Source organism: Tachyglossus aculeatus, chromosome X1 (assembly GCF_015852505.1).
Source record: "Tachyglossus aculeatus isolate mTacAcu1 chromosome X1, mTacAcu1.pri, whole genome shotgun sequence".
In the NCBI taxonomy this organism is placed as follows: domain Eukaryota; kingdom Metazoa; phylum Chordata; class Mammalia; order Monotremata; family Tachyglossidae; genus Tachyglossus; species Tachyglossus aculeatus.
This window is the reverse complement of record NC_052101.1, coordinates 121224707-121246202: the sequence shown is the minus strand read 5'-3', so window position 1 is coordinate 121246202 and position 21496 is coordinate 121224707. Positions and strand designations below refer to the sequence as shown.

The window sequence follows — 21496 nt, the reverse complement described above, 5'->3', positions numbered from 1 at the left end:
TGAGACAGATACAAGCTAATCAGGTTGGGCACAGTCCCTGTCCCACATAGGGCTCTCAGTCTTAATCCCCATTTTACAGATGAGGTAACAAGCACACAGATTTACTTGCCACACCACACAGGTCACACAGCAGACAAGTGGTAGGAGCCGGGATTAGAACCCAGGTCCTCTGACTCCCAAGGCCTATGCTCTTTCCACTAGGCCATGCTGCTTCTCACTGCCTGGATGACAATTAGCTCTGAATAAAACAAAGGACCTTGAAGGTTGCTTATGGTAGGTCACTGTAATCTACTCCTCTCTGTGTGTCTCAAAACCTCTAAACATTCTTTACTCTAGGCCCATGGTAGGCCCTTTTGCCTATCACAAAAGGCAGGGTGAGGCCATTATCTACTCCTCCCAACACCAATACCCGCTCTCTCATGCTACACTAACTCACAACACTTCAGAAAGACAAATTACCTGGGATTCTCTGAGTTTCTTATCATAATCTGACTCAAGTTTGACAAGGGGTCCAAATATATTTAGATATTGGTGCGCATCCTCATGTCTGAGTAGGACATGTTGCGGCTCTTCATCAACACCAGCATTTTCAAGATCTTCCAAAGTTCCTAAGGGATTTTCCTTGAAGAAGTTAACAAACCATTAGGTAAATTTTCCCCAGTTCAGATTTTAAGCAACAGTTTTAGAGATTACGAGGCTATCAATCAGTATACCACTGGCAGAACAGGCTTTTGGCTTATATGCCTTTACTCCGAAGTAGAACAGACCATTTCCAAGCCAGGGCAACTGTTTGCTTACTTTACAACATTCCTCGCTTGGACCCCATGCTAATTTTGCCAGTAGCAAATAGCAAGGCATGGACATTTGCCAGTAAGGATTCTGCGGAAGTTAGGGAACAGCTGTCAGGGAGTGATGACCTTTGGCCATCTTCAGCCACTGCCAAATTCATCAAGTGACACCACACCTAATGAATTACAAGACTTTCAGGTTTATGTGAAGCCACTTTAGATCTCATCACTATCCACAGTGGATACAAAAATGTCAAAACCTCACACTTAGGTTGACATTAATCTGCTTCTTTCCTCAAAATTTCATTTTATTGTATTCTTGGTTTTCTCTCAGCAAAAGACTACCAGTGCTATCTGACACTGCACAAAGGCAAACTGAAAATTCACATTAAAAGGCTTACCCCCCGACACTGAATCTAATTGATTTTTCCTCAATATGTAACGTGTACACTCGCGCGCACGCGCACACACACACACACACACACACACAGACACACAGATACCTTCCAGAGCTCTTCCAATTTGTTAATTTGCTGAGCTGTAATCTGACGTGCTCTTAATTGCTCCTGTTCAGAAGGAATCTTTACCAGCCAGGAGAGAAAGCAGCGGTCTTGGATAAGGGGCTGCCACTGTGAGCTGTCCCAATTGATATCCTTTAAACTACTCTGACTGGCACAAGGCTGCCTGCAAAATCCAAAAAGCAGAAAATAAACGTTTACTTGGGTTGATTTTTAATGGGCCAAACACAATAGATGTTTATCCATTTGAGATTTTTGTGCTTTGACCAAAGTTGAACTGATGATTTCCTGGGTTCTATAGAACAGAAAATTTAACAGTAATTCACTCACTAATTGACTAAAAATACATTTCACCCTGAATCTGCAGAATTCATGAGATTTTAGGACATGGGTACATTAGAGAAGTTTTGTGTAGCAGCCTAGAATATATCTAGAATACCTGCTTCTGTTGCTCAGAAAAGGGAGAACAAAAGAATAGTTGTTCGCACCAGAATAAAGCCAGATTAGGTTTCATTTCATTGGCTAAGAGACTTAAAAACAATTATTTGCATGAGTGACAAATGTAAAGCAAAAACAATTTGACACCGCACTAAGCTAAACTCTTGCACTCTTTACAAGGAGTACATTTTAACAGTTCTGGGGGTCCCAGAAGTAGCAATAAAACATCCTAAGCCACCAAAACTGCAGTGAAGTTGGTAAGAAATGCCTGACCCTCACCACCACCCATAAAGAGTCCCAAAAGAATCACAATATTGGCTACTCATATTTCCAGTTAAAGAGAAGTAGAAATTAAGAAAAAAGAACACCCCCAAAGCCCAAGTCTTCCAAAACATTGGAGGTGTTAGTTATTTTCTCACCTGCACAGCAGTACGACTACTGAGTCAGCCTTGGCAGGAATAAAGCCAAGAAGGAACACATTACGGCATCCACAGTTGTAACACTCCAAAACAGTTTCTCCCAGGGGCCCATCTTTGTGGAGGGTCACCTCTTTGCATTTTGCTCGTACCAGATGATTTACAATATGGCTGAAAGAAATAATAATAAAAACAGTTAACCAAACTGAAAATATGGCCTCCTTTCAATAATTCAGTTATGCCAACTTCAATTAGTACAAATACTCGCTACCTAGGTTTACTTCACTGACAAAATTATAAACACATATTTCCTCTACAGAAGTTGGGGATCAATACTTCAAAAGCAAGGTTGTTCAGGTGGGTGGCTACTTTAGAATTTCTTGTTGCCTGAGTCATTTTGAGAGAAAGATATCTGACTGAGAAGAAATCTTTGTTCTGCTGAGAACTCTGGTTTATCAGAGAGAAAAGTTGGGGATGTTAGAAGGTCTATCTATGAGGATGCATGAAAAAGAGGGCAGCCTGCATTGCTCCTCTAAACAGATACAGAGTGTAGATGGGGGAGAATCATTCACCTAACATATCCCGCAACATTTTCTGATCTAACTTCAGGAGTTTTACTCTAACTTGACATTCTGGAGGTGGCTTCTTGCTACCCCAAACCAATACAATCATAACCGCTGCTACTCAACAGGGGATGGATGTGTTTTGGTTATAACTATGGATACCTTTTTTTGAAATCTAGCTCAGATTAATATTTGGTGGCAATACTACATACCAACAAACATTAACTGGTGATGCCTATAAGGGACAAGCCAATTTTTGAAGGATATTTTTTGGTTCAATGATCTACCTGGAATTCAAATCTGCATGGTGATACGCCTACTACTAAGTGTCATTCTAACAACAGTGGGAGAATTGAGCCCTGCAGCCATCCAGACAAGTCTAATAATCGGGGGGGGGGGGGGGGGGGCACAGCTTAGTACAGTGCTCTGCACACAGTAAGTGATCAATAAATACGGCTGAATGAATGAATACATTATTAGTCCCATCTCCACGTCTTCCCTGGAAACTAACATCAGTGGGACCATACAATTAATAGACTCAATTTCAAGTTTCTCCCCAGGTACACCTCTCCCTTTCCCCACCCACTCCTACCCTGCTGCAACTCTCGGTGACCCCAAGGCAGCTGTCAATTGAGTAGGCTTCCAGGCCAATTCAGAGGCACAGGTGAGAACAATCTCAACTGGCTGGCTGGACTCCATTTAAGGTTTCTCAGCCCTTCCATGAAGTTTTGCCTCATAAGAGTCACTGCCCTTGGGAGAAGTGTTTCCTTAGCATAACGGTAGGAACAGGATTTGAAGCTAAAATCCAGAAATTCATCCCTTGAAAAACTAGAATGAGTAAAATTAAAGTCACATGTACTTTATACGCAATTACTAAAGAACAGACAAAAGAAAATATGAATGCACCACACACCAATAAAGCCCATCAAGTGTGTGTGTTTGTGTGTGTGTGTGGGGGGGAGTGGTGGAAGAAGGAAAAGTCAGGCTTGTCAGGCTGATTTTTATATATCTAGCTCTCCTAGAATGTGGAGATTATACTCCTGAAGAGCCTCACACTAGGAAACCCTGTGTTGTAGTACATATCCTGTGCCTGACACTGTATCCATACAGACGTGTTGTATGAAGAACACTCAGTTCTGCCATCTACCCAAAAACGTGTAGTGAAAACACATGTTCTGGCAGAACCAAGTATACCATGCCATTTGCTCAACAGTTCCACAATTCTCACAAATTCAATCATGCCACTTCGATTTGGATTACGGCCTAGGGGGTAGAGCCGTCTCTAGGGACTGTAGGTAGGGACTGTATATGTTGCCAACTTGTACTTCCCAAGCGCTTAGTACAGTGCTCTGCACACAGTAAGCGCTCAATAAACACAATTGATTGATTACTATTCTATTTATTTTATTTTGTTAATATATTTTGTTTTGTTGTCTGTCTCCCCCTTCTAGACTGTGAGCCCGTTGTTGGGCAGGCACCATCTATATATGTTGCCAACTTGTACTTCCCAAGCGCTTAGTACAGTGCTCTGCACACAGTAAGCGCTCAATAAATGTGATTGAATGAATGAATGAGCGAGCCTGGGACTGGGAGTCAGGAGGACCTGGGTTCTAATCCCAGCTCTGCCACTTGTCTGCTGTGTGATCTTGGGCAAGTCACTTAACTTCTCGGTGCCTCAGTTTCCTCATCTGTAAAATGGGGATTAAGACTGTGAGCCCCATGTAGGACATGGACTGGATCCAAACTGATTATCTTATATCTACCCCAGCACTTAGTACGCTGCATGGCACACAGTAAGCGATTAACAAATACCATTCAAAAAAAAAAAAAAAAAGATCAGGCCACCTACCTGCCAGAAGTATTTCCACGTCCATTACAGAACCACTTCTTGCTGGTGTTGCAGTAAACAACACAAGCTGGGTCATGGATACCACAGTAACTAAAATAAAGGAGAGAAGTCCAAAAGTTAACCAATTTGACCTTTATGGAATGTAAAATTATTTCCTCTTCAAACCTCTCCCATTAAAGACAATCGAACAGATCAATCCCAGCAACAGTGACTCTAAAAATTGAAGGAGAACACTAGTACAGCAATACCACATTTAGCCATTTCCCACAGAACCATGCTTGGCCACAGTGCTCTAGCTCTCCCAAACCCAGACTTCTCCTGCCAGGGGTCCAAGCCCCCACTTCCCGGTCCATCGCTGGTCTCCTCTCTACTGGGTACAAAGGAGGAAGAGGGTTTCCAAGTCCCTGACTTCCAGAATCAAGCAGCAGGTGTCCAGTGGTCAGAAGCGTGTCTCCAATGTGGACAATGATTCTGCACAGAGCTGCTTTTGTTAGCGCTCCCTTTTCCAGGAATGCATCCTGAGCACTGAGGTATTGTTATCGGTGTATTCTTGGGAGTAATTCTGCAGCGGATGCACTGGCCAAGTAGCTGGGCTATGTATAAATCTAAACCCCAGCCAACTGAGACCGACAGGATTGTGGGTGAATGCCAGCTAAGCCATTACTGCCTTTTCTGAATTCACTTTAGCAAATACACTGCCATTAAACTCAAAAGCTTTATACCCCAAGGCAGTTTTGGAGGCTATCATTTTTCTTTTAAGGTTTTGCTTATTGGAAGTCAGCCAATAGCAGGGAGTCTTCAGTGTTATGCAGAGACTGTAAGGATTTTCTTTATGTATACATAATCACACCAGAGGGCACTGTATTACTAGCAATGATGCTTTACTAAAGCACTGTGTTGGTAGAGAACAGAATTAAGATACACTACACTGCTCATTTGTTTGAATAGCGTGGCCTAGTGGTACAAGTACAGGTCAGGAACTCAGAGGACCAGGGTTCTAATCCCAGCCCCACCATTTGCCTGTTGCGAGGCTTTGGGCAAATCACTTCTCTGTGCCTCCGTTTCCTCAACTATAAAATGGGAACGAAACACCAGTTCTTTCTTCTTTAGACTATGTGACCATCCCTCTAGACCATATGCTCCTTGTGGGCAGGAAACATCTACCAACTGTTGTGCTGCACTCTCCCAAGAGCTTAGTACAGTGCTCTGCACACTAAGTGCACAATATAGTTATCTTATGTTGACCCTAGTGCTTAATATAATACTTCTCATCGAGTGTTTAATACATTACCATCGATAATTATTGTAGTTAATTGCACCTTTAGTCTGTTACTGCAAACAATCACACCCCAGTCCAAAATGCAGCAATGGTTCTCACTACATACAAGGGAATTAGACACTTTGCTTCAACACAAAACTTAAGGAAATTAGCTCTCAATTTTGAATTGTTCCTTAGCGAGGAACCCTGAAAAGCATCCATCACTTCACTCAGCAACAGAAAGGAGAAACTAGACTGGGCTAAGGAAAATGAAGTCAATAGATGAAGGCAGGGGAAAAAAAATGGCAATGCTTTCCTGAAAAGGCAACCACCTGCAGTTTCCTCTGAAGCTACTTTCCAGAGTCAAAATGTCTTTCCCATATTAGGAGGCTTAGCATAACTTATTTTTCTTCTTCCAAGAATGATGGGATGCCTGGCAAGCATAGCTTACACCCCAGAGAAGTCTCACAGCCCAACATCTCAAATCAGCCTTTAAAAACTAATACTGCAAAAGTATGATTAGGGAAAGATTTTAATACTGTGATGATCACCCTAGATATCCTCTTCACCAGTACCAGTAATGGTATTTTACTGAGTGCCTGCTGAAGGCAACACCTTGTACAAGCACTTTTCACCAGTTTCTATCACCCTAACCATGGGCTTTAAAAATGAATTTTTTTTTTTTTTTTTTTTTTTTTTACCTGCAAGCATGTACAGGAAGATCCTTTGTGTAGTAGGCATCTTCTTCGTCTTCCTCAAAGTTCAATTCTGCCAAGAGCTGGCTAGTTTTGGCTACACTGTTATCTACAGCACCATTCTGTAGGATACCATCAGGCCCATTAACCTAAGGAGGAAAGTTAATGGAGAGTTTAACATTACCTAAGACTCAATTAACGAATACTGTTGGATAATGGGAAATTACTATCCCAAAACAAGCTATCCCAGCTGAATCGATAAATTAAAATGAAAAATGTTCTGCTCTGAAACAACACTGCTTGTGTCAGTTTGTTTTTTCATACATTAGTCTTTACTAATAAGTCTATTTGACTCAAAACAGAATCTTAACTGCTTAGGTCATTTACTCTTGTTGCTCGTTTCTCACAACAAGGGCTAATCCTCTGTCTGGACACCATAATCATTCCCACAGCATACTGTGTTGTTTCGAACACAAAGTTATTAGTTCATGTGAAAAACACTTTAAAAACTGGGGAAAACAGAAAAGGGAAAAAAATAGATTTGAGGTAGACCTAGAACTGAACTATTTGCATCATTGACTCTTCAAAGCTAAAGGCTTGCTTAACTGGACATTACAATGCAGCAAAATATAGACGAATAAAAAAAATGAAAAAAAAAAATCAAATCCCAGTTAAGGTACAGGCCTCTTTCCCCTTTAAGGGAAGGACTGGGTAAAATACATTTTTTAGCCATTATTAAAGTTGAATGAAAAATTTGCCTTCACAACTAAACCTAAATTTTAACTGTGATGGCAGGGGATGTGTCTGCTTATTGTTATATTGTACTCTTCCACACTCTTAGTACAGTGCTTTGCACACAGTAAATGCTCAATAAATACGAGTGATTAAACAGAAGCTGGGTCTACTACTGTTCCACAGAGCACCTAACAATACTCAAATACAAATATTTAACAGTCACCTGTGGGCTGAATTCCCATTGTACTAAATTTTAGAAGAGGACTTTTCGTTGAGGATTAGAGAAGTCTCTCACCCTCAACTTCTACAACCCTTACAGATGTTGATTTCTGCTACAGGTTGACCCTACTTCATAAAACCTGTCCAATTACCACTCCCCACCCTACCACAATGCTAACAGCAGCAATGTGCTCATTCTCAGTGTCTCTCGTGGGCTTCTATCCTCTGCCTCCCATTCCCTAACTGTGGGAGTCCCTCAAGGTTCAGTTCTGGGTCTCCTATTCTCCATCTACACCCCTTTGGAGAACTCACTTGCCCCATGGCTTCAACTACCACCTCTATGTGGATGATTCCCAAATCTACAACTCCAGCCCTGATCTCTCACCCTCTCTGCAGTCTCACACTTCCTCCTGCCTTCAAGATATCTCTATTTGGAGGTCCCACCAACACAAACTTAAAATGTCCAAAACAGAACTCCGTATCTTCCCACACCCTGATTTTCCCATCACCGTAGACAGCACCACCATCCTTCCTGTCTTTCAAGCCCACAACCCTGGTGTTATCCTTGACTCTTCTCTCATTCAATCACTAAATCCCATCGGTTCAACCTTCACATCACTAACATCTGCCCTTTCTTCTCCATCCAAACTGCTACCACATTAATCCAAGCACTTATCCTATCCCACCTTGATTACTGTATCATCCTCCTTGCTGACCTCCCTGTCTCCTGTCTCTCCCCTCTCTAGTCCATACTTAACTCTGCTGCCCATATTTTTCTACAAAAATGCTCAATCCATGATTCTCCACTCAAGAACTTCCAGTGGTTGCCCATCCTACTCCACATCAAACTTCTTTAAAGCACTATTCCGAATTCAAATTCGAAAGCTCTATTAACTCAGCTCACACACTTTGCTCCTCTAATGCCAACCTACTCACTGTACCTTGATCTCGTCTACCTCACTGCTGACCTCTTGCCCATATCCTGCTTCTGGCCTGGAACACTATCCCTCCTCATAACCAACAGACAATTACTCTCCCCACTTTCAAAGCCTTACTGAAGACATCTCCTTCAAGAGGCCTTCCCTGACTCAACCTCTCCCCTCTCCTTCAGCCCCACAGCACTTTTGTACATATCTGTAATATACTTATTGATATTAATGTCTGTCAACCCCCCCCCCCCCCCCTTACACTGTGTACTCTGGGCAGGGAACATATCTACCAATTCTGTTATACTGCACCCTCTCAAAGTGCTCGGCAGTGTTCTGCACACAGTAAGCACTCAGTAAATACGACCGATTGATTAGCAGCCTGACCTAGCTCTTCCACTCAGATCCACTCAGCCCACCAACTTCCTCAGCAGTATTCCTTAGGGCTGCAGAGGGAAGGAAGGAGAGAGGCCATCAACTCAGACATCCTGTTTCTTAATGTCAGATTTCCCTTTCTCTAGATCCCACATTGCTACATGGAAAACATAAAAGAGCTGAGGTTAGGAAAACCATGCATGTCTAGTTAATCTAAAAATTAGCACACGCTGGTTCCAAAGGGAAGCCTAGTGAAGGCAGGCAGACTAACATTCTGTATTTGAGGATGTTTTATCAGCAACACTTAAAGGTTTCAAACCTCAAATTAGGTTTACATAGATTACACTGTACTTGGCCAAATTTGGGGGGGGGGGGGGGGGGAATCAGCAACAAAGTTGAACTTATCTTAAATTCTAGTGGTAGTGACACAGTATGAAATATCATGGGGGGGGGGGGGGGAGTAAAATAAAAAACTGGACTTAGGGTCTCTCCAGAACCTGAAAACTCAATGTGCCAAAATTCTCCTTGTGGGCAGGGAATGTGTCTACCAACTGTTTTGCTTTACTCTCCCAAGCTCTTAATACAACGCTCTGTACACAATAATTGCTCAAAAAATAATTGCTTGATTTACCCACCCCTTCACCTAACTTTCCCATCATGGTTGATAATATTAACCAGCCCCCTTGTAACAATAATAATAATTATGGTACTTGTTAAGTCCTGTTCTAAGGGCTGGAATAGATACAAGTTAATCAGGTTGGACACAGTCCCTGTCCCACATGGGGGCTCACACTCAAACCCCATTTGGCCAAGAGAAGCCAAGTGACTTGCCCAAGGTCAAACAGCAGACACGTGGTGGAGCTGGAATTAGATGACCTTCTGATTCCCAGGAGAAGCAGCATGGCTCAGTGGGAAGAGCCCGGGCTTGGGAGTCAGTGGTTATGGGTTCGAATCCCAGCTCTGCCACATGTCTGCTGTGTGACCTTGGACAAGTCACTTAACTTCTTTGAGCCTCAGTTACCTCATCTGTAAAATGGGGATTAAGATTGTGAGCCCCATGTGGGACAATCAGATCACCCTGTATCCCCCCAGCGCTTAGAACACTGCTCTGCACACAGTAAGCACTTAATAAATGCCATCATTATTATTATTAAGCCACACTGCTTCTCTCCAAGGCTTGCAACCATGGTTCTATCCCTCTTTCAACTGTCAAATTCGGTCTGTCCCAAAATCCTTTTTTGCTTTTCACAAGTCCCTGTCCATATTTCACTCCACTGCTCAAATCATTTTTCTAAAACAGCATTCTGCAAATATCTCTCAATTTCTCAAAAGCCTTCAACAGTTGCCCATTCCATTCCATATAAAGCAGAACAGCTTGACCATTGGTTTTAAGGCTTTTTAATCAGCTCCCTCTTCCTTACCTACTGTCTTCTCCCCCTCCACTCCAGGTAGCACTCTGCCTCCCAAGCTCACCAACTATCCCGCCTCCACCCCTCTTGCTCATACCCTTCCTTCTGCCTGGAATCCTGCTTTCACATCTTCCAATCCTATCTCCTCCAGGAAGCATTCTCCAATTAGCTTTTCTCCTCCCTAGGCCACATCCTCACAATTATCCAATTATCTCAGCACTTGTATCTGCATAATCACCCGATGTACTTATAAACCTATCAATTTATATGACCTATTTAAGCACTTGCATTTCCACAAATCCTTCTTTCTAATCTGTACACTATTTTGTGCATCTTCCCCATTAGACTGTAACCTTCTCGGGGGCAGGGGTAGTGTCTTCTATTGCTAATGTATTCTCCCAAACACTTAGGACAGTGCTCTGTAACACATTTGAGAGATTTTTAATGCTCCAATGTACAGGCAGGCTACAGGCACAGATTCTATGCTAAAGGTGATCTACATGCAATTTGTGGTTATTTTTTGCTAGCAATTTTCCCTAAGAGCTTCAAATGATCATATTCATCATGAGGTACTCATAATAGCTAGATAAGCAGAAAAACTGGAGACCTCGAATTCACCACTAGACCAGGTTCTGCTAAGAATATATAATACTTTAACCATAACAAATTAGATCAATAAAATTCAGACTACCACAACTTCAACTAGAAAGATAAATTATTCAATTTGTATTACCTGAAAACATGCTATATACTTTACTCACATAAAACTGCACTCTTGACTCTTTTCTTAAACCAAACTAATCTTTAACACATTTTAAACAGCACTGATAAGATCAAGTGTTCATCTGGACACAACTAATTTTGACCACGAAACAAAAACAAGACTATCTTCAAACCTCCCACAGCTTATGAATCACCTTATTAAAAATGCTCTCCTCGACCCCTTTCTAAACTGACTCTCCCTTTATACTAAATATGCTCACGAATATGCTCTATCTAGAATATGCTCTTCTAGACTGTGAGCCCACTGTTGGGTAGGGACCGTCTGTATATGTTCCCAACTTGTACTTCCCAAGCGCTTAGTACAGTGCTCTGCACACAGTAAGCGCTCAATAAATATGATTGAATGAATGAAGGTTTGCAATTTCTTCCCCCTTAACTCTTCACCACTTGTCATGAAAGACAATTTTCCTTTCACTGCACTTTATAAAAAAAAGTCACTAGTCATGCTTAACACCCTCAGAAATGTGCGGAAAATCATTTCTTCTAGAGGTCTGACAACCTGACCCAAGCACAGTTGTCAATATGCTTAACAGGTTCCAGAGATGAGGTTAGTGCTAGTCTAACCACATTCAACTTCAATGGCCCCTTAGGAAGCAGAAACCAGGGCCAGGTTCTTACCAGTCTGCTAAATCTTTCAAGCTATCAAGAGTATTCAGGGTCTTCACTTACTTCTTTGATCAACTCTCTCTTGGATTTGCTTTAGAACCTCCCCCCTCAAGGCCATCTATAAGGATAAGGTGTTTTCTTTCCCAGCAGATAATCTTCTTACACTTAGAAACTCTCCCTACCAAGCAACCTTGATTCCATTCCTAGCCTACTCCTTCCTCCCTAAATCCACAGTAAGCTGAACCTTCAGCCAGATTTTCATGTACATCATTTCACCACTGTACACTGAAAACAGAGTGTAGTGTAGGGTGGCCTGCAAGCTAGCCCAAACTAAACACTGGTGCTTTAGGTGAGGAGGCTGGTTTGCTTTAGGACCAATGGCTGTTGCTGCACCAAAATGAATCAGGTGCAGCCACAATCACCAGCCAAAGAGCAAGCCAGTTTCAAGTGGGGGCTGAGAGCAACCTTGGCTACTTCAAGGCTATGCCAATGTTGGAATGAGGTACCTGTCTTAGGAGGAGAGAGGCAGGCAAGTTGGCAGATTGGGGCCAAAAGAGCCCCTAAGGGAGATTTAGAAGAGAGGGGAGGCAGAGGGGCAGGGGATGGGATGAGGGCAGAATGATGATAAGCCAGTGGGTAGGTTGTCCACAGGGCTTCTTCCCCACCAATGTGGTCCACAGATCCAACTCTGTGCCACAGAGTTCACCGCCATAAAACTGCAGTAGTGCTTGTCCCTATAGGGATGTTGTGGAAAAAAATACACACGACCACTCTCCTGAAGGGAGCTAGGAAAAATAAATAAAAAATAAGAGAAAAATGTGTTATCTCCACAGGCCCACTGCCAGAGGCAACCTCTTGGCAAACAAATGAGGAGTCCTGTAACGACGGATGAACTTCAGTCCAGTCTCAAAGACTTGGGGACCAAGAACCTGTGAGAAGGAACTGATTACAGCGCTAAGTGCCTTATTCAGTGCCACCTGCGCTCACTCTTCCGTGCCAGACATGCTCCCACTGGGGCATGATGTACAATGAGTGGGCAGAAGTGCAGCACATTGTGAAGTGCACACAAGGATTTTAGCTACGAACCCATTTGTAGCCAATGGGACTGCAGGATAATGCTGATACTGGGCCAAAGCGCCAAAGACCAGCAGGCAGTTTCTTCGGTAACCGCTGCCATCTTCGCTGCATATTAGCCAGCTATTTTCACACAAGCAAATTCTATTCATTTAATATGTAAAGCAAAAAAATCAAGTCTTAAAACTCTCTACACTTATCATTTTATCACCTGGTTATGAAGAGACACATTTGGATTTGTGCTTCTATTATAGCTCGTCTCCAATATTTCTTGAGGAGCACCCGCCTGCCTTGTAGTTAAATAGCTGAAGACCTGTCAGAAGAATTAGCAAGCAGGAAATACTCAATGTACTAGCAATATTGAACACCACTCTCTAGTTGAGAATTCCGTGATACTGATGAGCTGTGAAGAAATCCCGGTTCTGCTCTCCACAACCAGAGGACGGTGTAGCCCACACTTCTGCTGGTGGAAATGGTTAACACATCAAACACTGGAGAAAATGGTGAATGGTTGTCAGAACTGTCCTCTGATTTCTTTTTTTATACGCAATGGAGCTTCAGTTGTAGGACAGTATATCTCCGGAAGAAGCTCACAGCAATATAGCATCGGGCTTCAGACCTCAAACCTTCTACGTGGCTCAGAGTCCTGAACCCACCACAAATGCCATTCGTGATTCCTCAAAAGAGGCCGCCAGCAACCTTTACGGGTCATACTCAACATCAAGTGGAAAGAGGATCAAGAGCAGTCAGGTGTTGGAACCAAGTCAGTATCCTAGCATGGAAGCTCTACTCACCTCAACCCACTTCAATGCATGGGACACGTGAGAAGATTAAATGACAGTAAGATACTCGAACAGTGATGGGTGGGCTGAAACACTGCAACCAAAGGGGTTGCGAGGGCAGAGGAAATGTTTTCAGGACATACTAAAAGCAAAGCCTCAGATGATATGACACCACAGCTAAAAAAGCTGGGTGTCAACTGTAGGAAAGAGCCTGGCATGGTACACTGCAACCAAGAACAGGATGGCTCTTTTTGAGCAGAAGCTTCAAGAGGATTTTGAGACGGGGGCAAAATGAAAACTCTAGGCGTTGCAAACTAAAACAGCACAAAGTACAATCTTTGTGTGCACACGTTGTGGTCAAAACTGTCAGCAGCACATTGGCCTTTTCCACCTTGTTCGTGTTCATAGGTAAACTTGACCGTAAGTGGTGTGCTCTTCAAGTATGAAGGATGTGTGTGTGTGTGTGTGTGTGTGTGTGTGTGTACACACATATTTTATATATATATATATATGTACACACACACACACGTAATATATGAATAAAAAATCTTCATTAGCAACTTAAGAGCTCTCACATTTTATCATTTCTGGTGCTAGCCTGCAAAAAGAGATTTTGCATTTTGGGATCCAGGTCTCCTTCAGCTTAATTTCTACACTCTACAGCAAATATAATTTTCAAATTTACCTTCGTATACCTGTTAGACATCCCAAACGGGCTTGGTTCTTCAGCTCAAAAAACACAGCCTTGTGACAATGTATTTTCTCATATAGTCTGCTATCTTACATATGCTACAGGCACTGTCCAACAGTGCTGCTGGAGTAGACAGCATATAAAAAGGGTATGTGTACATGAATTAGTTGCTACATAAAAAATACTAAAGTCTTAGAAGTTTGCCATTCAGGTATGTAATTTTACACAATCTCAAGATGATAATTTGTACAGCCACTACTAGTTTAATATCAAAAGCTTTATATATATACCTCTCCTTTTCTCTGCTCCAATCTGAGCTCTAAATGCCATTAAAAATAAACAGGATGTACCACTTGTACTTCCAAACTTTAACAACAAAAATCACCTATAATATAGCTTTCACCCCTGAAAAGACTAGAGCTTAGAATTTCAGGTTTGGCCTGAAAGACCTCATAACCAACCAAAAAAAAAAAAAAAAATGCCACCACCTTCCTCTGTTTTGAGGGATTAATGCAGTCAAAGACTATTTGAAAGAAATCCAAGAAACCCAACTCGGGTATTGGCAGGAATAAAAATGACTTATCTGCTTTAAAAATGTAATTTAAATCACTATTTATAGAACTTTGAGGCATTAGACTTGTTTTTAGAAGCTGTATTATTTGCTGTTTAATAAGTGCCAAGTTTCACAACTCCACAGCAGAAGATAGTAAGAAAATTCTGGCACCATGTTTGACTGACCTCAGCATTCTTAGCTTTTTCTTGGAGGGGGTGGGGGGGCAAAAATGAAAGATCAGCAAATGAAGCTAGGGGAGTTCTATAACAAATTAGTGCCAGACTGATTAACAAAAATAGTGTTGATTAAACTTTTTCTAGCAAAAAACCATTTTTAGATGCTGACACCTTTCTGATAAGCACACATTTCATTTTGCATGAAGTACTTTACTGCTATTGGCAGGAAGTAGTTTACTGCTATTGGCAGAAAGTACAGAGGGGCGATATTTATTCTGTTTCTAGAAGGCAATGTCTACCACTGCCTGGCAACCCCTGGGAATTGGTAGATACACAGGCATTATTAATACAGCAGCAACCAGTTCTAACTATCAAGCTGGTGTCATGCTAACAGCATACGTTCTAAGAATCCTTTCCCTACTGTGGGTCCCTTTGATTCTCACATAAATTTAATTTCAGGGAGTGGGATTATTCACTGAAGGCCCAGCCCAAGGACAGAGGCATAATAGGATTTACTCCCCATGCCGGGAAATGATTTGAAAAGCAGTAGCATTACTCGCGCTTGTACCTTAAAGGCTACAAACCTGGAGCAGTGGTCAGGCACACCACCTGAACCGGGTGCTAAAGATTCAGAGAGCAAACTGCCAACGGGAGACGAGTTAAGAGAAAGGCAGTCAATTATCAAAGAATAGGAAAGGTCAAATAAATAAACTGGAAGGGTGACTAAGAAAAAATGCTCTCCATTATGAACACCCAGGTCTTTCTAGCCAAATAAAGTAGCACATGTTGAGGAGACCACCCCCCCCCCAAAAAAAAGGAAAAAACAACAACAAAAAAAACACAAAACCCCAAACTGAAAAACCATAGGAAGTGGCAAAAGCAATAGGGGAAGACCAAGTTACCTCACACAGCCTAATAAAATTAATTGGGGCATAACCTTGTTTTAAAAGTTATGATCCCCTTTTCAGTCACTGGTAAGATTCTAAAGAAACTATACTAGTACATTAAACATTAGGGGGGGGAAAAATCTTGTACAAACTGAATATAGACAATATACTTTCCCAAGAGTTAACCCAAAGTTTAACAGTCTTTTAAGACACTTAAAAAAGTATACAAAATTGCAGTTGCACAATATGGCAGTAAATGCAGTAGAAAAATATTTCAAGACAACAGCATCAACAGTATTTATTGAGCACCTACTATATGCAAAGCTTCTAGGCGCTGAGGGAATTTACAAAGGAAGAAAAGACAGGGTCCCTGACTTCGAGGAGCTTAGAATCTAATGGGGGAGACAAGAAAACATAAGATGAACATACAATTAGAGTGCCCGAGCATAAACAAAAGTAACAGAAATTTATGCATAAAATGATCGATGAGAAAGTGGTTGTGGATGGTGTGGCCTGGGGTTGCAAAGAGGTTAACAGGGAAAGAAATTTGAAAATATAAATACCCACCATTTGCAGGCCAATTGTGAACATCTTAAGTTATTCTCTCACAAAAGAAAAAAAAACACATAAGCCTGTATCACCTAAATCAAAACAGATTATACATCAATTATAGAGCCCACTGATTTGTTATCATAGAGGAGGCAGTTTTCCACATGAATCCTAGGTTTCTGAGATGACATCAACAGCCCTTTACCTGTTCTGAAGTCTACATAGCAATTGTGAGCCTGTATCACCTAAATCAAAACAGATTATACATCAATTATAGAGCCCACTGATTTGTTATCATAGAGGAGGCAGTTTTCCACATGAATCCTAGGTTTCTGAGATGACGTCAACAGCCCTTTACCTGTTCTGAAGTCTACATAGCAATTGTGACATCGACAAAATTCTTACAAAACCGATTGAGAGTATCCAAGCAATGTTTTTGCAATAAACCCAACGTTTTCATTGTTGCTTTATTGTGATTCAAATGATCTTTATCTCAAATGGGATCTGGAAAGAGACACCTGTGAGGTTTTAAAAGAAAAGCACATGGCTAAAGGGAGTTTACGTAGGAGTCAAAAACAAGTAAACCTCAGGAGCGTTAAATTGGCAAAGATAATACACACCATTAGTAAACGCCTAAACATTTTTGAATTTTCGTTGAACATCTCTTGAAAGGAAAACACATTAGCAGGCACAGTAAGAGAAAAATAGCACCCAAGTAAACCAAATTATTTGTATCAGATATTTTACACACTAACTTTAAAAAGAAGAAAAATTTCAAAGTAGAGAAACCATTTCTACTGCGTCTTTCTGATGCACTCCTATGGAAGTTTTATCCAAGAGTACCAAGTAATTTAATTACAATAGGTACCGTTTTGAGGAGGAAATAGGGAAGAAACATAGAGGCTATGTTTCATCAATCCTTCCAGATCTCAAATCATTAAAAAAAAAAAATAATCCACGCCAGTTCTTGGATAATTATCTAAAAGAACTGGCCTACACCTGTCTTTCCTGCCTTACAGTTTATTATATTACAATCCTATAATTCAAATATGGAGAATAGCTCTCAGATGTTTGAGGTGCCTGATGGTATCATCTGCTACAGGAGAAATACTGATTATTTGTGTTAGGTCACATTTTTTCTGTTTTCTCTTGCAGTGAGGAAACAAAGCCCCCAACCCCACCAATGTAACTATTACCGCTAATCAGTCAAAATTTAGAACAAAAGAGCTTTTGCATAGGTCAACTGATAAAGACAATTCCTATAAAATGTGCTCGACTAACTTAAGAAAAAAATTAAATAACGACAAATCAGTCTAGTTTACTTTATGGTTACCAGAACAGTGAAATCCCTTGCTTTACACTCATATCTCAGTTGCTTGTGGGGTACTCAGGAATATGGAAACAGACAATTCAGCTAAAGAATGGCAGATAGCTGATCACAAACCAAACAGGAGCTTTCAATGCAACCGCAGTAATATGCAGCAGGAACTTGGACAAAGCTGTCACCAAAAAGTTTCCTCTCATATTCGGAGCAGTAAAGTCTAGGTAAAGAAGGTTCATGTTATGCAAGGTAATTAATTTCTATAGGCATTGGCAATATTTTGACCTCAAGCATTCAGGCATCATTACATACAATATCCTTCTGTGCTTTACATAAACATTAAATCTTCACAATTCCTCACAGGAAGTCAAAACATCGATTTCATTACCTGTAGAAAGAGCCCCACTGCACGAACAGTAGGCAACAAATCTTATTTCCCGAAATTAATAAGTGTGATGAGCCTGCTACCCGTGAAGATTTTTTTTAATGGCCTAGCTCATTTGATTCTAAAAAACACTGAACCTATCATTATAACTTTGTCCACCCATATCACCTCTCCCTTTTCTTTCCCATTTCCTTCAACCTCTGTAAAACCCGGAAAATGTTTGCTATGTACACACCTGTTTTCACTCATTTTTCACCCCCCCCCTCCCCCCCCAGCATGTCACATGTAAAGGAACAATGATAGGGTCAAACATCTCAACTGTTTCTTGGCCAGCGATTATGAAAGATCAGAGGTGAGAGAACAGACAGAAATACTCAGCAAGGAAGTCCTTTAATTTCAAGCTTCCTCAGAGTTTCGCAAACTTGAGAAAAATCAGACAGGAGAGGTTTACTGTGTGTGTTGTAACCAAAAGTGAAAGTTAAAGTAGCAGTCACTTCAAGTTTTAAGTGTAAAAAGAGTTAAACGTGGCGGTTAATAAGTAAAATGCAATAGACCGGCTTCATCCCTGCAATAGATTTATGCAGGGATAATAAATTTCCATCTTCAATTTAAAATGCATCACGCTGTCTCATTATCAGAGTTTCAGCAACTAACTTGATCCTGTACTGTCCGGAATTCAAAACAAAACAAAAAGGAACCATTGAGGTTTTAGCTCTTAACTGCGTATCTTTCCACATTCCTCTTTTGTATCTGAGGTCTGGTGAAATTTAATTTCCTGTGAGACGGAGTAACGAGGTCTGGAGCGAAGCCAGCACACTTGCTGGGCTACCATTGCGAAGGGCAACAGCTCCTACAGGTGGGATGGCTGGACAGGTGGGGGGGGGGGGAGGAGGGGACAGGGGCAGGAAGCTGATAATTAACAGTCCGTGCGGCCAGCTTTTTCAGGAGAAAAACGCGAGCTTTACCTCTTGCCTAGGAAGCCCTCATGCCAGCTTTCGCTTCCTTATGGTGTCGTTTTAAAGGCCTGGAATGGGGCGCTCCAATTCCCCCAGTCCCCAGTTTGAACAGGGAGAAGGGCTGAACTCGGAGGCCAGCCTCACAAATGTCTTCCTTTTTGTGTGTGTGTGTGGGGGGGGAGGGGGAGAGAAAGGGTGAGCGGGCGGGGGATTCTGTGGGGGGGGGGGGGAGCAGGGAGAAGAGTAACTGCGGTTGAGGCCTTCTTCGCTGTGGCGAGCCCTGGCTATTGAGTGGGCAGTTTGGAGCCCGCCCGCCCCCCCCCATCAAGACTCATCTTCCTCCCCGCCACCGCCCCCCCCCCCCCCCCCCCCCCCCCCCCCCCCCCCGTCCAGGCCTCCTTCTCCACTGCCGGGATTCCCCCTCCCCATGAGGCCCGCAGGCCGCGCCCGTGGGGCCCGGCGGGGCGGCCGAGCTAGGCGCCCGTTGGGCCTTCCCTCAGCCAACCCCCTCAGCCCCCCTCACCTGAATATCGAGTTGCCCGGGGGGCCCCCCGACGCCCGGGCCTCCGGGCCCGCCGGGGACGATTCCGAGCGCCCCGGGAGGAGTCTGGGTCTGACTGGGAAGGGTGAAGTCAGTGAACTCGAACTCGGATCCCTGGGTGTCGGCTCCAAGTAGCTCGGCCTCCTCGGTGTCGAGGAAGGTGAGAGTCTGCGAACTGGGCCCGTACGCCTCCACACTCATGGCGGCGGGGAGCGGCCTGTTCTGCCTGCCCGGCCTCGCCTCACGGGCCCCGGCCTCGCCTCGCACCCGAGACCCCGGCTCCGGCCGCACGCCTAAGGCCTGGCCGCCCCACTTACTCGACCGAAGCGCACTCAACCTCGCCGCCACAGACAGTAACGAGACCCCTGCTCTTCCCCGTCGCCTCTTCTAGAAGCACACACTACCACAGCCGCCGCCGCGCGCCCAACCGCCACTCGCTCCCTCCGCTCGCGCCCTCCCCTCGCCAGACGTCGGCGACGTGCTGACGAGGCACGTACGACGCACGGACGACGCACGTACGGCGCACGAGGCGCTGCGCGCGGCCGCGGAGAGGGGCGGGGCGACGAAGGAGAAGGAGAAGGAGAAGGAGAAGGAGAAGGAGGAAGGGCGGGGCCTCCCTGAGCAGGGCCGCCACCGACTTCTTTCCCTAACTGCTGGCTCGCCAGACTCCCTTTAATAATCATAATAATAATAATAATGTTGGTATTGGGCAAGTCACTTAACTTCTCTGGACCTCAGTTACCACATCTGTAAAATGGGGATTAAGGCTGTGAGCCCCACATGGGACAACCTGATCACCCTGTATCCTCCCCAGCGCTTAGAACGGTGCTTTGCACATAGTAAGCGCTTAACAAATGCCAATTATTATTATTATTATTGTTATTATTATTATTATTAAGCACTTACTATGTGCAAAGCACTGTTCTAAGCGCTTTAACTGCCCCCACGATCAGTCAAGACTATTTATTGAACGCTTACTATGTACTATGTCACTTAACTTCTCTGGGCCTCAGTTACCTCATCTGTAAAATGGGGATTCAGATTGGGAGCCCCACGTGGGACAACCTGATCACTTTGTATCCTCCCCAGCGCTTAGAACAGTGCTTTGCACATAGTAAGCGCTTAACAAATGCCAATTATTATTATTATTATTATTATTATTATTTGTTAAGCACTTACTATGGGCAAAGCACTGTTCTAAGCGCTTTAACTGCCCCTACGATCAGTCAAGACTATTGAACGCTCTGGACCTCAGTTACCTCATCTGTAAAATGGGGATTCAGATTGGGAGCCCCACGTGGGACAACCTGATCACTTTGTATCCTCCCCAGCGCTTAGAACAGTGCTTTGCACATAGTAAGCGCTTAACAAATACCAAAATTATTATTATTATTACCGGACATCGCACTAAGCACTTGGGAGAGTACAATACAACAGCATTCATTCATTCATTCAATCATATTTATTGAGCGCTTACTGTGTGCAGAGCACTGTACTAAGCGCTTGGGACAGTTACCTCATCTGTAAAATGGGGATTCAGATTGTGAGCCCCACGTGGGACAACCTCATCACTTTGTATCCTCCCCAGCGCTTAGAACAGTGCTTTGCACATAGTAAGCGCTTAACAAATACCAAAATTATTATTATTATTACCGGACACTGCACTAAGCACTTGGGAGAGTACAGTACAACAGCATTCATTCATTCATTCAATCGTATTTATTGAGCACTTACTGTGTGCAGAGCACTGTACTAAGCGCTTGGGACAGTTACCTCATCTGCAAAATGGGGATTCAGATTGTGAGCCCCACATGGGACAACCTGATCACTTTGTATCCTCCCCAGCTCTTAGAACAGTGCTTTGCACATAGTAAGCGCTTAACAAATACCAAAATTATTGTTATTACCGGACACTGCACTAAGCACTTGGGAAAGTACAGTACAACAGCATTCATTCAATCGTATTTATTGAGCGCTTACTGTGTGCAGAGCACTGTACTAAG

At 43.0% G+C, this 21496-nt stretch overlaps 1 protein-coding gene across 1 annotated transcript in view; it reads right to left on the bottom strand.

Moving 5' to 3' along the window:
* UPF1 (UPF1 RNA helicase and ATPase) overlaps positions 1-19896 on the bottom strand; it is a 33672-nt gene extending 13776 nt beyond the window's left edge. The window contains exons 1-6 of the mRNA XM_038740588.1: positions 19476-19896; positions 6532-6674; positions 4573-4662; positions 2164-2331; positions 1292-1472; positions 460-621 (exon numbers count right to left, since the gene is read on the bottom strand). Coding sequence (XP_038596516.1) covers positions 460-621; positions 1292-1472; positions 2164-2331; positions 4573-4662; positions 6532-6674; positions 19476-19694 — 963 coding nt within the window. The 5' untranslated portion in view covers positions 19695-19896. The remainder of the gene's footprint in view (positions 1-459; positions 622-1291; positions 1473-2163; positions 2332-4572; positions 4663-6531; positions 6675-19475) is intronic.
* Positions 19897-21496: the final 1600 nt, after the last annotated feature.